Here is a 13,447-nt window from a genome sequence, read left to right on the forward strand (position 1 = left end):
GCAGTATTATATTCAGGGTACAGTGAGGGGCAGTATTTTATTTAGGGTACACTTTCTGGCAAGGTTATAATGATTACTGTCTTCATGCAGAGGATGAGGATCTGCTGACAAAGTGAGGAGCCAATGATCTCTGGATATCAGACTCTGCAGAGAAGATGGAGCTGGAGGAAGACCTGGTCTCTGGACCAGATGAAGAAGAAAAGATAACAGAGAAGATATCACTCAGGTCAGAAGACGTCACTCAGGTCACTGATATCATTGTGTATTCTCCTGACTGTCCCATCAGAGCTGTAGTCACTTGTAAGTTCTGCAGTGATGATGGGTAAAACTGTGTCCAATCTGTGTCTCTCCAGCTGTTAGAAAACTACAACACCCATTGCCAGACGCTCTTCAGAGATGATGGGAGTTTTAGCTTTCCAACAGCTGGAGAACCACTTTAACCGAGGTGATCGGTGGGGGTCTCAGGAGTCAGACCCCCACCAAAAAAAATGGCCCTGGGGGGGGGGGGGTCTGGACAGGGGGTATGGGTAGGGAGCACTGCTGCACCTAATGTGGGGAGAACTATGCTGTACCTAATGTGGGGGGGAGCACTGCCAACCTAATGTGGGGGGAACTCTGCTGCACCTAATGTGGGGGGAACACTGCCTACCTAATGTGGGGGGAACTCTGCTGCACCTAATGTGGGGGGAACTATGCTGAACCTAATGTAAGGGGGGAACTCTGCTGTACCTAATGTGGGGGGAACACTGCTGCACCTAATGTGCGTCGTATCGAAGTTCGCTCACGTTGCGCTGCCAGAATTCAAGGGCTGGCGTTACTATGTCCTGACGCCGGCCCTAGAGCGTGACGTGCGTGAACATCAAAGGGGGGGGGGGGGCCTCCATTTCCATTTTGCTCGGGGCCCCCAAATTCCTTCAAACGGCCCTGGTCAGGACTCGCACTTTATGTCGGCTACTGCCCCGATGTAAAAATTGTTGTAGAAGGTGTACAGTTGAAGGCGCTGATAGATACAGGGTCACAAGTGTCTACTATACCTAAAAATGTTTCTATAAGTATTGGGATGCTAGTTTATTGTGTGAGCCTGATGATGTTGACTTTAGAGTAGTGGTGGGTAATGGGAAACCAAAACCTAGACATGGATTTTGGGAGCCAACCATTCAGTTGGGAGAGCATGTACTTGTAGCATGTAGAGGGCAGGGAGTGATTGTAACTAATGTGTCAGATAAAGGATCTGCTGAGTTTATATTGGGGATGAACATTATGAGAAACTGTTTTGCTAAAGTAGTAGATTCCTTGCATGCCTCTCTCCCCTACATGTCTCCTTCAGGCTAACTTTCCACTTGTTTTTTTTTTTTCTGGCAGTTTTTGGAAAACTACAACTGCAGTTTTTGAGTCAAAGTCAGAAGTGGATCCACAAGGGAGAAGAAGTGTAAGTCCTTCCTTTATATGTCCTATTCCTTTTGAATTCACTTCTGGCTTTGGCTCAATAACTGCAGTGGCAATATTCCAAAAACTGCCAGAAAAAAACCTAGTGGAAGCTTAGCCTCAGGCCAGGGGGCTGCACAGCACCACTTGAAAGTTGTACAGGTGGAGCAGAAGTTGCCAACAAAGGGGGGGGGGGGGGGAACTATCAAGCCCTGCTGGAACCTATGCAACTGGAAGATCATGCCCTTGTCTGAGCTGCGAGAAGCCTTGTCACAGTTGGCAATGGGAGAATCCCAGTCAGGTTAGTCAATCTGTCTGATGCTGCTACTGTGTTACCTAAATACACCCCAGTTACCCAGCTGTATCTCATAGAGTCAAGGGACATCCTAACAGAACGCAAGGTGGCCCGACAGCGTGCGGCCCAAGTGGCTGAAGGATCCGGTGCAAGTACCCTTGAGCCCTAGTGGGCGCAACTCCAAGTAGGAGATGATACTACCCCAAGGGATCAAGTAAAGGGAGTCTTTTTGTAAAGACTTTGGGCATACGTCTATGATCCAACACAGAATCCTCACCGGTGACAGTCCACCTATTAAAGAAAGACACCGTCTGGTCACGCCAGGCATGTATCAGACTGTCAAGAAGATGCTGGCCGACATGAAAGAGGCGGACGTCATTCAAGAAAGCCAGAATTCCTGGGCAGCGCCCCTTGTTTGGTCAAGAAAAAGGACGTAACTATCCGCTTTTGTGTTGACTACAGGAAGCAGAACAATGTCACACATAAGGACGCTTATCCTCTGCCAAGAATTGAATAGTCACTCACAGCCATCAGGTCGGCTGCTTAACTCTCCACCTTGGACTTAACCAGCGGGTATTGGCAAGTACCTATGGCCATGGAAGACCGAGAGAAGACCGCCTTTTGTGACACCCATGGGACTGTTCGAGTTTAAGAGTATGCCATTTGGGCTATGTAATGCCCTTGCTACATTCCAGCGTCTGATGGAAAGGTGCCTGGGCCATCTGAACTTGGACGATGTCATTGTGTATTCCAAGTCCTACCAGGAGCACCTCAGTCATCTGTCAGATGTCTTCCAAGTCCTGATCAAGCATGGGCTGAAGATTAAGCCATCAAAGTGTCATCTGCTTAAGCCGCAGGTACACTACCTGGGTCATGTTGTCAGCGCAGAGGGAGTCCAGCCTAATCTTGAAAAAGAGGAAGTTGTCAAGAACTGGCCTACCCTGCGCATGGTAAAAGATGTCAGGAGCTTCCTGCGATTTGCCGGCTACTACTGCAGTTTCATTCCCCACTTTGCCCAGATTGCAGAACCCCTCACGGCTCTCCTGCAGGGTACGGTGAAGGAGAACTACAGTGGAAGACTACCAGTTGAATGGGCCAAGGAGCAAGAGACAGCGTTCCGAGCTCTAAAACATCTGCTGACAGAGCCACCCATCCTGGCATATCCAGACTGCAGTCAGCCGTTCCGGCTGTATACTGATGCCAGCTTCAATGGTCTGGGGGCTGTCCTGTCCCAGGTTCAAGAAGGGCAAGTGCGTGTAATAGCCTATGCTAGTTGTAACCTGCGAGGAGAAGAAAAAAATGATGCAAACTACAGCTCCTTCAAGCTGGAACTTCTTACCCTTGTATGGGTGTGACTGAAAAGTTTAAGCACTATGTGGCTGCCACTCCATTCACTGTCTACACAGATAACAACCCGTTGGCCTTTCTCAATACTGCCAAGTTGGGTGCCATCGAGCAGCGTTGGGCCTCAAGATTGGCCAACTACAGTTTCGCCATCCAGTACAGGAGCGGCAAGTCAAACGTCAACACCGATGTACTGTCTCGGATGACCCCCAGCGAAGAACCACCTGTCGAAGATGAGTGGGAAGATGTGGAGATGCCGCCATTTTACCAGAAGTTCGTGAATCAGAATGTTGTGACCCCCCTTGGGGACGGTGAACCAAGGTCCAAGAAGACCTATACACCTGGAAGACTCTACAAGACGAAAGTCGAGTCATGGGGGATCTGTTGGACTACCTTCTAATGAAAAAGGTACCAACTCGTCTATGCCGGGTCCAGTGTCACTACGAGTTGAAACGTCTGTGGCAACAGAGGAAGCGACTGTTCGTGCACAAGGGACTGTTGTACCGAAATTCTTTGGATCCGGTCTCTGGTGATCGACTTCATCAGGTTCTGGTTCCCCGAAGAGACGCGGCGATGGTCCTCAATGCATATCATGATTAGTCGGGGCACTTTGGAGTCCACAATACCGAGGCTACTGTCAGGCGAAGATTCTACTAGATTGGGATGCGGAGCGACATCGAGAAATGGCGCAGTGAGTGTTCAGTCTGCAACGTCACCAAGAATGTGCGCAAGGATGCAAGAGCACCCCTCCATTCCATCCAGAGTGAAAGGCCTAATCAGTTGGTAACACTAGACCATGTCAAGTTGTCTCCTACCTGGTCCGTGTACACTTATGCTCTCACCATGGTGGATCACTACTCCAAATGGGTTGTCGTAGTACCTGTTAGAGAACTCACAGCCAAAACAGCAGCCCAGATGTTCTACCCCAATTGGGTATAAACCCTTGGGTGTCCGGAGTCTGTCCTAAGTTACCGAGGAACGGCCTTCGAGGCCCTACTTTTCCAGGAGCTGTGTCAGTTCCACCCCTGTAAGAAACTGCTGACAGCTTACCACCCTCAAGGGAACGGGCTCTGTGAGAGCTTCAATCAAGTCTTTATCGACATGTTGCGAGCAGCTTCGGTATCCAAGCAGGAAGAGTGGCCCTGATTGTTGCACGAATTATTGGAGATTTATAACAACACGGTCCATTGTTTGACAGGGTACACCCCTTTCTACCTGATGATGGGGCGGCATGGGCAGCTGCCGAAGGACCGAACCTTTCAGCTTCAGGCCCCATTCAATAACTTCCCCCAAGCTTCCATCGAGCAATAACCCCAAGAAAAATATAACGATAAAATGAATAAATAGCTTTGTGTAAAATATATATATATTTTATTTAATTCATTATTACAACAATATATTCCATGTAAGGACAGAATAAAAAGGCATATAAACACAGTATGAAATAATGTAGTTTATGATAAATGCATATCTATAAAACCTGCAAGGGGTGGGAGGGGGAGCCCATGTAAATTGCTTGGTAAAATGTGGTCAGTTGATAGATCTCTATGCTTACTAAAAACACTGCTGCATATGAACAGATAAGGGAGGGGGGGGGGTAGCGTGTATGGGAATAAAAAGTGTGAACACACAACCGTGGTAAAAGTAAAGTCAGCCTAGATAGCAGCTTGACAACCGAAAAGAATGTGCAATAATTCACGTGAAAAATAAAGTGCTAAGTGCAAAAACAATCAGGTGTAACAATATGAAGCAAACAAAGTGCTAGTGCAAGGGGAATAGCAGCAGTGACAATGGTCAGGTAATAGATACAAAGAGGGCTCCACCACACTGCTCCATATCTCCAACTCCAAGTAAACAGTTTAATGTCTTTCCTGTAAGCATTTATTATTTTTAGTCGATCTTTTATACATATATTTTTTACATTCATTGTTTTAAATTATTTTTATTCCACACACTTTTGCTCTTTAGTCGATTTGACATAGTATAATACCTCATTTTTTTGGCATATATATGCAAATTTTTGGCAACTCATTGGGAAATGTCCTCCCTTTTCTTTGACACATTCTCTTTACCGATATTATAATGCATATTTATATATATTTTTACATATTCTGATACTACATGGTTCTGCTTGTTACTTTTACATCCCCATTCATTCATTATATACCTTTTTTTCTCTCTTCTTCCCATGTCATTCATGATTATTGCTTAGGCTCATCATTACCCTCTTGCACCAGTTTCTGGTTTTATTTTTCACCTCTCTCACAACATACCCCACACACTTCGTCTTTCTAGATATGTCTTTTTAAACACCTCAAACTATTCTTGACCCTACTACCTCCTACCGTCATGGCCATAAATGTTGGCACCCCTGAAATTTTTCTAGAAAACTAAGTATTTCTCACAGAAAAGGATTGCAGTAACACGTTTTGCTATACACATGTTCACTCCCTTTGTTAGAGATGTCGCGAATTGTTCGCCCGCGAACAGTTCCCGGCGAACTTAGCATGTTCGCGTTCGCATCGCCGGGCGAACATATGTGAAGTTCGATCCGCCCCCTATACTTTAACATTGCAGTAAACTTTGACCCTGTGAGTCAGAGTCAGCAGACACATTACAGGCAATCAGCATCAGTCCCTCCCTTCATTTTAGCCTCATTCAGCACGCTGCAGGCTTAGGAATTGGAGGGTTAGAGAAGCTGCTCCTGCTGTATAGGGAAAGCGATAGCTAGGTTGCTGCTAGGTGGTGTATTCAGGGTCCAGTTTACTCCTAAAGCACTAGTGTAACATCTGCTTTAAGGACAGCTTCCAAAAAAGCCCTTTTTAGGGCTGAAAGATATCAGTCCTAGTTGGAAGGGAACCGCTGGTTAAAAGGGGTACTCCAGAATCAAACTTAAGTTCCTTCAAGCAACTATCTACTACAGTATTAAAAGGGCTGAAAGATATCAGTCCGTTAGTCTTGCAACAGCTGTAGGCACCCTGGTTGGGAGGGAACCGCAGGTTAAAAGGGGTACTCCAGAATCAAACTTAAGTTCCTTCAAGCAACTAACTACTACATCAGCGTAGCTAGAAACCACAGGGCCCCGATGCTAAAAATTGTCCTGGGCCCCCCTACCCATACCCCCCCTCACACACCATACCTCCTGAATATAATGCTACCACCCACTGTACGCCCTGAATATAATACTGTCATATACTGTATCCCTGAATATAATACTGCCACACACTGTACCCTCTAAATATATTATTGCCACACACTGTACCCCCTGAATATAATACAGGTACACATTTTACCACCTGAGTAAAATACTGCCACACACTGTAGCCTCTAAATATAACCCTGCTATATGCTGTACATTGAATATAATATAAATCTTCCTCCCGATTCCTTTGTTTCCCCCTCTTTCCCCCTAGACTTGTAAGTCCTCTTCATGCTCCCCTGAACTCCCCCCTACATTCCTAAGTCCTTTCCCATGTAAATAACATCACTCCCCTACCACCAAAATACAGTCCCATGTAAATAACATTCCTTACCTATCACCACCATACAGTCCCATGTAAATAACATCACTCCCCTACCACCACCATACAGTCCCATGTAAATAACATCCCTATTATACCCCCAACATACAATCCCATGTAAATAACATCACTATTATACCCCCCAACATACAGTCCCATGTAAATAACATCACTCCCCTACCACCAACATACAGTCCCATGTAAATTACATCACTCCTATACCACCAATATACAGTTCCATGTAAATAACATCACTCCCATACCACCAATATACAGTCCCATGTAAATAACATAATTCCTATACCACCAATATACAGTCCCATGTAAATAACATCACTCCCCTACACCAATATACAGTCCCATGTAAATAACATCACTCCCCTACACCAATATACAGTCCCATGTAAATAACATCACACCAATGCTTGTCTCCATTCCTGTTGCTTTTTCATGGCAAGAATAATGGGGGAGATTTATCCAACCTTGTGCAGAGGAACAATAGAGCAGTCACCCATAGCAACCAATCACATTTCAGATTTCATTTTTCAGAGGCCTTTTTTCTTTTTTTTAAAAGAAAAGTTGGAATCTGATTAGTTGCTATGGGCTACTGCTCCAGTGTTTCTCCAGCATGCCTGGACAGCCCTTCAGCTGTTGCAAAACTACAACTCTCAGCATGCCCAAGCAGCCGTTGGCTGTCTGGGCTTGCTGGGAGTTGTAGTTTTGCAACATCTGGATATCTGGTAATCTAGTTTGCCTCAGTATTAGAGGAAGGCATTTTGTATAGTAAAAGCCCCCCACACACTCCATCCTCAGTCTCCTCATTATCACCGGTCCCCCCCCCCTCATCATTACACACACACACACACACACACACCCTGTCCTCGGTCTCCTACTCCTAATCAACATTACTCCACATCCCAACCCCCACCCCGTCCTTCTCATCAACATTACACCCCCCACCAATCCCGGCTCGGCTCTACTCACCTTCCTGAAGCTAAGTGGTGCGAGGCTGGAGAGTCTGCTTCTCCTGTCACTGCCGGCTGCCTGGGATAGATCTCGCGGGGTCAGAGGCTGTGACAGGTCACGTGCATGCCTGCGCTGCTCTCCCACCAGCCCTCTGCGGGCCCCCCAGGCTATTGGCCCCGGTCGCGATTGGGACCCTTTCGACCTCTATAGCTACGCCACTTTTCTACATTATTCAAAGGGCTGAAAGATATCAGTCCGTTAGTCTTGCAACAGCTGGAGGCACCCTGGTTGGGAGGGAACCGCTGGTTAAAAGGGGTACTCCAGAATCAAACTTGAGTTTCTTCAAGCAGCTATCTACTACAGTATTCAAAGGGCTGAAAGATATCAGTCCGTTAGTCTTGCAACAGCTGGAGGCTCCCTGGTTGGGAGGGAACCGCTGGTTAAACGGGGTACTCCAGAATCAAACTTAAGTTTCTTCAAGCAACTATCTACTACAGTATTCAAAGGGCTGAAAGATATCAGTCCGTAGGTTTTGCAACAGCTATAGGTACCCTGGTTGGGTACCACTGCTTAAAAGGGGAACTCCGCTGGCATGCTTTTTTTCTTTAAAGCAACTAACTACTACAGTATTCAAAGGGCTGAAATATATCAGTCTGTGTGTTTTGCAACAGCTGGAGGCACCCTGGTTGGGGACCACTGCATAAAAGGGGAACTCCACTGGCAAGTTTTTTTGCTCATTGTCACACTAGTGAAAATCACATTAGGTGTGACAGTTGTGCAAATAAAAAAAAAATACTTTTTTTGGCTGTTAAATAAAATCAGTCGTCACTGTTAGTTCACGTCACAGTTGCCATTTTTCCTGCCTGCAGGGCAAATTGTGTCCCCCTAGTGCAAATCACATTAGGTGTGACAGCTGCGCAAATAAAAAAAAAAACCTTTTTTGGCTGTTAAATAAAATCAGCCGTCACTGTTAGTTCACGCCACCGTTGCCATTTTTCCTGCCTGCAGGGCAAATTGTGTCACCCTAGTGCAAATCACATTAGGTGTGACAGTTGCGCAAAGTAAAAAAAATACCTTTTTTGGCTGTTAAATAAAATCAGCCGTCACTGTTAGTTCACGTCACAGTTGCCAATTTTCCTGCCTGCAGGGCAAATTGTGTCACCCTAGTGCAAATCCCATTAGGTGTGACACTTGTGTAAATTTAACCAACAAAATGACAGGCAGAGGAAGGCCAACCCTCAGGGGCCATTGTGGTGCTGGGATTCCCTTTGGCCCTAGAATGGCCAGTGTTCAGAGGCCACGTACCCTGAACCCCCAAACCAGACTTAGTTGTCTGACTATCACAAGACACCCAATCTACTACTAAAGCTTCCACTCGGAACCTTGACGCACTGTCCTTCTCCTCCTCTAGCTTAGCTTCGGGCACCTCTCATGCTACCACTTGCCCGCCTGCCGCCACCACCAACACTAGCACCACAGCAGCTTTACTTGATCCGTCAGAGAAGTTATTTACACATCAATTTGAAGACCTGAGTGATGCACAACCATTATTGCCAGAGGATGTAGTTAACAGGGATATGTCTCAGTCAGGCAGCATTACACACATGGACGTACGGTGGGATGATGATGTTGTAGCGGTGAATGTGTTGATGATGACGATGTGTCCGTGGATGCCACGTGGGTGCCCGCTAGAAGAGAAAAAGAGGGGGAAAGTTCAGATGGGGAGACAGAGAGGAGTAGGAGACTAGTTGGAAGCAGGGGGAGGTCGTTGCAAGGAGCTAGTGGCACAGTTAGACAGCATGCATCGACACCCGGGGTCAGCCAGACGGGACGCCAATCAACGCATGCTCTTGCCACCACCAGAATGCCGTCATTGCAGAGCTCAGTAGTGTGGCTTTTTTTTTGTGTGTCTGCCTCTGACAACAGCGAGGCCATTTGCAACCTGTGCCAGAAGAAACTGAGTCGTGAGAAGTCCAACACCCACCTAGGCACAACTGCTTTGCAAGGGCACATGATGTCACATCACAAACGCCTATGGGATCAACACGTCAGTACAAGCAGCACACAAAGTCAAAGCCGCCATCCTCCTCCTGGTCCAGCATCTTCAGCCAGGTCAAGCACTGCTGCCCTCCTTGCCCCCTCTCAACCATCGGCCTCTCCGTCTCTCGCCTTGAGCAGTTCCTGCTCTGTCTCTGTCAAGGAGATGTTTGAGCGAAAGAAGACAATGTCTCAAAGTCACCCCCTAGCCCGGCGTCTGTCAGCTGGCTTGTCGGAACTGCTAGCCCACCAGCTTTTACCATACAAGCTGGTGGAGTCTGATGCCTTTAAAAAATTTGTAGTCATTGGGACACCGCAGTGGAAGGTACCCGGACGAAATTTTTTTGCACAAGAGGCAATCCCCAACCTTTACTCCATTGTGCAAAAGGAAATTATGGCATGTCTGGCACACGGTGTAGGGGCAAGGGTCCATCTGACCACTGATACCTGGTCTGCAAAGCATGGTCAGGGCAGGTATAATCACCTACACTGCTCATTGGGTAAATCTGGTGACGGCTGCCAAGCAAGGAATGCGTGGCTCTGCAGAGGAGTTGGTGACACCGCCACAACTTGCAGGCAGGCCTGCTGCCACCTCCTCTACTCCTCCTACTCCATCCTCTTCCATAACATCCTCGGCCGAGTCCTCTTCCACTGCCTCTTCTTGCTCCACATCACCGGCACCCCCCCAGCTCCCCAGGTGCTATTCCACATTCCGGATACGGCAGTGTCACCCCATCTTGGGGTTGACTTGCCTCAAAGCAGAGAGTCATACCGCACCAGCGCTCCTGTCGGCCCTGAACGCACAGGTGGACCAGTGGCTGACTCCGCACCAACTGGAGATCTGCAAGGTGGTTTGTGACTTCGGAACAAATTTGTTGGCGGCATTGAGATTGGGCAAGTTGACACATGTGCCGTGCATGGCACATGTGTGTAATCTGATTGTACAACGCTTTGTGCTCAAGTACCCAGGCTTACAGGATGTCCTGAAGCAGTCCAGGAAGGTGTGTGGCCATTTCAGGCCTTCCTACGCGGCCATGGCGCACTTGTCAGATATCCAACGGCGAAACAACATGCCAGTGAGGCGCTTGATTTGCGACAGCCCGACACATTGGAATTCAACACTCCTAATGTTCGACCGCCTGCTCCAACAAGAAAAAGCCGTCAACGAATATTTGTATGACCGGGGTGCTAGGACATCATCTGCGGAGCTGGAAATTTTTTGCCACGTTACTGGAGGCTCATGCGCAATGCCTGTAGGCTCATGCGTCCTTTTGAGGAGGTGACAAACCTGGTCCGTCGCACCAAAGGCACCATCAGCGACATCATACCGTTTGTTTTCTTCCTGGAGCGTGCACTGCGAAGAGTGCTGGATCGGGCAGTAGATGAGCGTGAAGAGGAAGAGTTGTGGACACCATCACCACCAGAAACAGCCTTATCAGCATCACTTGCTGGACCTGCGGCAACGCTGGAAGGGATTGTGAGGAAGAGGAGTCAGAGGAGGAATGTGGCTTTGAAGAGGAGGAGGAAGACCAACCACAGCAGGCATCCCAGGGTGCTCCTTGTCACCTATCTGGTTCCCGTGGTGTTGTACGTGGCTGTGGGGGAAGATTATACCTTCCCTGACATCACTGAGGACGAGGAACGGGACATGAGTAGCTCGGCATCCGTCCTTGTGCAAATGGGGTCTTTCATGCTGTCGTGCCTGTTGAAGGACCCTTGTATAAAAAGGATGAAGGAGAACGACCTGTACTGGGTGTCCACGCTACTAGACCCCCGGTATAAACATAAAGTCCCTGACATGTTACCGCATTACAGCAAGGTGGAAAGGATTCAGCAGGTCCAAAATAAATTAAGAAGTATGCTGTACACAGCGTATAAGGGTCATGTCACAGCACAACAGGGATTTAACAAGGGAAGAGGTGAAAGTATTCCTTCTCCTTCTCCCACGAACACGCCGGCAAGGACAGGAAGCACAGCACAACCGGGATTTAACAGGGGAAGAGGTGAAAGTAATCCTCCTCCTTCTCCCACAAACACGCTGGCAAGGACAGGAAGCTGTACAGACATGCTGTTGATGGAGGACATGCAGAGCTTTTTAAGTCCTATGCATCGCCACAGCCCTTCGGGGTCCACCATCAGAGAACCACTTGACCTACAGGTAGCAGACTACCTGGCCTTAACCACAGATATCGACACTCTGAGGAGCGATTAACCCCTTGACTACTGGGTGTGCCGGCTTGACCTGTGGCCTGAGCTATCCCAATTTGCGCTCGAACTTCTGGCCTGTCCCGCTTCAATTGTCCTGTCAGAAAGGACCTTCAGTGCCGCAGGAGGTATTGTCACTGAGAAGAGGAGTCGCCTTGGTCAAAAAAGTCTGGATTACCTCACCTTTCTTAAGATGAATGAGGGATGGATCCCAAAGGGACTGACACTGGGTGATACATTTGACTGAACAAGGCCTGATCAGATGAGCTGCCTTGGCCTAAAAATGGTCCACACGCTGCTGTATTTGAACTCTGAATGTCGGATGACTTGCGTGACTTATCCGCCACCAACTAGGGTTCAATGTTTTAGGGCACTTTCTGCCTGGCAAAACAAACAGAAATGTTTCAGGCCGCTGCTACAGCAGCGGCTGCGACAATACCAAATTTTCAAGCCAGGTGGTACATGCCTTATTTTTCTGGCCTCTGCTGCTGCACTTGTTATGGTGCTGCTATTTTTATGGCCGCTGTTACAGCTACAGCTGCGGCTGCGACAATACCCAATTTTTCATCCATGTGTACATGCCTAATTTTTCTGGCCTCTGCTGCTGCACTTGTTATGGTGCTGCAATTTTTATGGCCACTGCTACAGCTGCGACAATACCAAATTTTTCTGCCAGGTGTACATGCCTAATTTTTCTGGCCTCTGCTGCTGCACTTGTTATGGTGCTGCAATTTTTCTGGCTGCTGCTACAGATGGGGCTGCGACAATACCCAATTTTTCATCCATGTGTACATGCTTAATTTTTCTGGCCTCTGCTGCTGCACTTGTTATGGTGCTGCAATTTATATGGCTGCTGCTACAGCTGCGACAATACCAAATTTTCCAGCCAGGTGTACATGCCTAATTTTTCAGGCCTCTGCTACTGCACTTTTTCTGGTGCTTCAATTTTTCTGGTTGCTGCTACAGATGCGGCTGCAACAATACCCAATTTTTCATCCATGTGTACATGCCTAATTTTTCTGGCCTCTGCTGCTGCAATTGTTATGGTGCTGCAATTTTTATGGCCGCTGCTACAGTAGCGGCTGCAGCAATACCACATTTTTCAGGCATGTGTACATGCCTAATTTTTCAGGTACTCTCTGCTGACATCTCTGTCCATTTTTGTAACCGTGGATATTAGATGTATGCTAAGGGTAGCATGGTGGCTCAGAGGTTAGCACTGCTGCCTTGCAGCGCTGGGGCCTTGTGTTTAAATCCCGCTATTTGCCAAAATGAACTTGAGTAAGCCAAAATCCTTCTGGGAAAACTTCTTGTGGACAGATGAGACCAAGATAAAGCCCATCATTCTACTGTTTACCGAAAATGGAATGAGGCCTACAAAGAAAAGAAAACAATACCTACAGTGAAATATGGTGGAGGTTCAATGATGTTTGGGGTTGTTTTGCTTCCTCTGGCACTGGGTGCCTTGAATGTGTGCAAGACATCATGAAATCGGAGGATTACCAATGGATTTTGGGTTGCACTGTACAGCCCAGTGTCAGAAAGCTGGGTTTGAGTCTGAGTTCTTGGGTCTTCCAGCAGGACAATGACCCCAAACATACGTCAAAAAGCACCCAGAAATGGATGACAACAAAGCGCTGGAGAGTTCTGAAGT

At 47.5% G+C, this 13,447-nt stretch overlaps 1 protein-coding gene and 1 long non-coding RNA gene across 6 annotated transcripts in view; one reads left to right on the top strand and one right to left on the bottom strand.

Moving 5' to 3' along the window:
* The window catches only part of LOC130283961 (hemoglobin subunit beta-2-like), a 47,929-nt gene that overhangs the window by 19,696 nt on the left and 14,786 nt on the right, over nt 1-13,447 (bottom strand). Inside the window, exon 1 of one of the 5 annotated variants that reach the window (XM_056533772.1) lies at nt 7,570-7,692. The exons of 1 other annotated variant lie outside the window; for it this stretch is intronic. Coding sequence is in view for 1 of the 4 variants with exons in the window: in XM_056533768.1 (XP_056389743.1) it covers nt 7,068-7,100 (33 nt within the window). In the remaining 3 variants the exon portion in view is untranslated. Of the gene's footprint in view, nt 1-7,067; nt 7,133-7,569; nt 7,693-13,447 lie in introns of those variants that run through there. 3 more of the 5 variants (XM_056533770.1, XM_056533773.1, XM_056533768.1) reach the window with 3 other exon arrangements.
* LOC130283963 (uncharacterized) overlaps nt 1-13,447 on the top strand; it is a 57,185-nt gene that overhangs the window by 17,796 nt on the left and 25,942 nt on the right. The gene's annotated exons all lie outside the window — the stretch shown is intronic.

The sequence above is a fragment of the Hyla sarda genome, chromosome 8 (genome assembly GCF_029499605.1).
Source record: "Hyla sarda isolate aHylSar1 chromosome 8, aHylSar1.hap1, whole genome shotgun sequence".
NCBI lineage: Eukaryota > Metazoa > Chordata > Amphibia > Anura > Hylidae > Hyla > Hyla sarda.